This window comes from Colobus angolensis, unplaced genomic scaffold (assembly GCF_000951035.1).
Source record: "Colobus angolensis palliatus isolate OR3802 unplaced genomic scaffold, Cang.pa_1.0 Scaffold155, whole genome shotgun sequence".
NCBI classification, from domain to species: Eukaryota; Metazoa; Chordata; class Mammalia; order Primates; family Cercopithecidae; genus Colobus; species Colobus angolensis.
Genome location: NW_012114655.1, coordinates 2161457 through 2164907, shown reverse-complemented (window position 1 = coordinate 2164907; position 3451 = coordinate 2161457). Strand labels below are relative to the sequence as shown.

Here is a 3451-nt window from a genome sequence, read left to right as displayed (position 1 = left end):
GCTGGGATTACAGGCTTGAGCCACCGCGCCCGGCCGCAAAGTTTTTAAAAGTCTTGACAGAATATGCTTCAATGAAAGGGGAGAGCTGAAAGAGCCTTCGCCTCTCAGAAAAGTCAAGAATTCTACAAAAGTAAACAGGGTGTGGGAATAGAACATCTCTCCCAACGTCAGCTCCAAAACTCAAAATCAAATGTTTCCATTAGCAAAGAGAATCAGGCACTCCGCTGGGGCATTACAGCCACAATTATTCTGGATACCTCATGCTAATCTGTGTTTTGGAGCTGAATGATTTCTAGCATTTGACATCTGAAACTTTTGTGGCTTTTATCTAAGCAAAGAAAACAGTGATAATGGACATCTTCCAGCTGCATACCTTCATGACATTAAATAGGCTTTATTTGGATTAAGTATTGCAATTGTTTTCAGAATCTGAAGAGGAGGAAAGGAAAACTGACATGTATACTTTTATGCCATCAAATTTTGAACTTGGGTCTCGCACCACATTTGCAGTCTTAAATAAACAACAGGCTCAAGTCTTGCCAGAGCCTCATTTCAGTGATAGGATTTAGGGGTGATTTATAAATTGCAGTGAGTTGAAATAGAAGTAGCCACAAAACTGAACAAAGACTGGATGCCAAACATAATGGTTATCTACCTCATCCTCACACAGGATGCACTTCTTGCACTTCTTAACCTGACTTGGTGGTGTTAACAAATCATCTCTAAATGATGTGTGAAACTAAATGTATTAAAGTTTGTCACAGGAACATTCAACACCCTAGAACAAATGCTTTTATCTACTAAGTTGACCCATAAATAGACAAATGGTATCCTATCGTTAGGAAAATAAAATGCCTGTTTATCAGGAAAAGAACCACTAATCCATTCTAAGAAGATTTCAAGAATTGCCTTCAGATTTATAACTTCTATTTAAATATATGATCACGCTCCATCTGTTACTACAGAATTCTTAAATGCCTGCAAAGCGCCTATCAGTTGAGTAGGACATATTCAGCAAACCATTCCCTTGGTTAGGTTGAGTAATACCCGTTTGTTGTTAAAACTACTTCAATCAAGTAGATGTCAATGGGGAAAAGGGGAAAGGAAGAATATTCCATTCTTTTCTGGTGCTTTACATTATCCTTGCTAATTATGGCAAACCTTTCTTAAATCCTGAGGATTTATAACTTGAACAATGATTTCCTCTGTTTATTTTCTGTACTAGAGTCTGATATTCCCTGCTGGATCTAAGTAGATCTTTGAGCAACTTTAGTTTTAATAACTGTGCCATTGCAGATCCATTCTGAAATTGGATAACTTTTCATAGGTTTATTTATGTCATCCAACTCAACTTTGCAAACCTCCCTTTTTATCTTATCTTCAAAATACATATGCACATATGTGTACACACACATGCACACGCACATATACCAGCACGCACACGGTCTGGCTCCACTGTGCTCCCATTTATGCTCAGACTACCCTTCCCAGTTATTTCCTTGCTCCCCATCCCCCTCCCAACGCCATGGGGTCTGGGGAGCCCTCCTCCCCCAGATCCCCAGAGTCAGGGAAGATTCCAGATGCACATTTTCAAACTCTGGAAATTTGGGGCTCCTGTCCCCATTGAGGATATACTTGGGCTCTTGTTACCTGTCAGCCATTACTACCCCAGTTTGGACTGCTAAATAGGAAGTGTAATTACAACTCCTACCTCTCAAAAGAGGGAGAACATGTTCCGAGTTACACTAGGTTGCATCTCTGAGGATCACTTTTGTAGTTTAAAAGGCAATTATTTTACCCCCCAAAATGCTGTTCATGCCAAGCTTTCAAGTAATTTTTTAAATTTTAAAATCATTTGACCACACTATCTTTTTTCTTCACAGATATTACAACAATTTAAGGGGAACAATTTTTCCTGTTATATCGCTCTCTTTTTTCTTGTGTGTGTGGCAGCTGCTGTTTGATCTGTTCATTGGCTCTGATTTGTTTCATGTTTCAGCCAAAGATTAAAACTGCTCTGTAATTCTAAGCAGATGGGCCTAGGAGTCCAACCCTATAATTATACCTTCTCTCTTTTTGCCCTCGAACTGCAAGCCTTCCATCCCGACTGTTAAAATTCTGGGATCACTGGGGCTCTGAGTACACCTTGGCAACTGGACAGGTCTGGCCCAGCCAGACAAGTTCACAAAGACTGTGGAGCTATGCAAGCCATCCACCTGGGGCAGGACTACAAAGAAAACAGCATCCCGGTGGCTTGTGGGTTAACAATCCCTTGACCCTCGGAGGGAAGGTCCTCAGCCTGACTTTCAGCCCTGGCTACCACGCATTTTGAAGCTGGAGCCCGCTGCACGTTTGGGGTGGCTGCGCTGGGTGTTGAGGAAGGAGAGCCGTGAAGTCATGCTGTTGAAATGTCAGGTGTCTGACCATTAGGGACAGTTTGCTCAGGATACCCATATCAACACGACGTGATCTGCCACGGCCTGTCAGGATTATGAACCCGACGCGCCATAAAAACCTGCCTTGTTCACCCCAAAGAAATTCTGTTTTGGTGTTTTCAGTGTAATTTCTGGAACCCGTTGAAAGGGCTGATGTTCTCTAGCTAAAGGTTTACTAGAACCCCTGGGGAAAAGTGGCACAGGAAGCCCAGGAAATGGGGCGTCAAGTTTGGGTGCACCGTAGGAGACTGGTTATAATGCTTAAATCTTGGCTAACAGGAGTCCCCTGTTTCTTAAAATTACACCCAGAGAACGCAGCAGTCCACTTGGGAGAAAACCTCACAACCCCGCCTCAATCGGGAGGCAAAGTGCAGGCAGACAACGAACACTGGTTTTCCGAAGGCAGGCAGATGTGACTTCCCAAATGATCAGTTTCTCTTTCCACTCTCCTAAAAGCTTGGAACACATCAAGAGCCTGCTGCGTTCTGACATTCTGGAAAAAGGCTCGCAGAGCCGGCGATTTCATGGCAGTGTACAGTTAGAAAATCCAGCAGAGTGGACGAAAGTTTCCCTCGGACTGGATGCAACGGATTCTGGACATAAAAGGTGTCTGCGTGCGAGAGCTTCTACCCTTCCAAAAAGAACAGTCGCGCAGCAAAGAGCTCCGGGCGCCCTGCGGTAGAGGGCTCCGAGCCTAGGGAAGTGGGCAGAGCCCCCTCTCCCAGGGCTGAGACAGCCGGCGCGGGGCTCCCCTCGGATCCGCCCCGCCGAGGGGACAGTGCAGACCCTGCCGCGATCCAGACCCGAAGCTCCGCGGGCTCCGCGGCGCCCGGGCTGCCCCCTCCGTCTGGGAGCGCTCCAGCGGCCCTCGGGAACTCACCGTGAAGCAGGAGGGCCGGGAACAGGTATCTGAGCAGGAGGCGGCGCGGCCAGGACATTTCCAGTCCTGCTCTGGGCCCTCCCGCACGCTGCGCTCCGAGTTGGTGACCGGGCAGCTGGGCGCGCGCTCCGCCCTC

General features: G+C 46.3%; 1 protein-coding gene across 1 annotated transcript in view; it reads right to left on the bottom strand.

Annotated features, from left to right (window-relative positions):
* The window catches only part of APCDD1 (adenomatosis polyposis coli down-regulated 1), a 39039-nt gene extending 35591 nt beyond the window's left edge, over positions 1–3448 (bottom strand). The window contains exon 1 of the mRNA XM_011936614.1: positions 3316–3448. Within this exon, the coding sequence (XP_011792004.1) occupies positions 3316–3373 (58 nt within the window). The 5' untranslated portion in view covers positions 3374–3448. The remainder of the gene's footprint in view (positions 1–3315) is intronic.
* Positions 3449–3451: the final 3 nt, after the last annotated feature.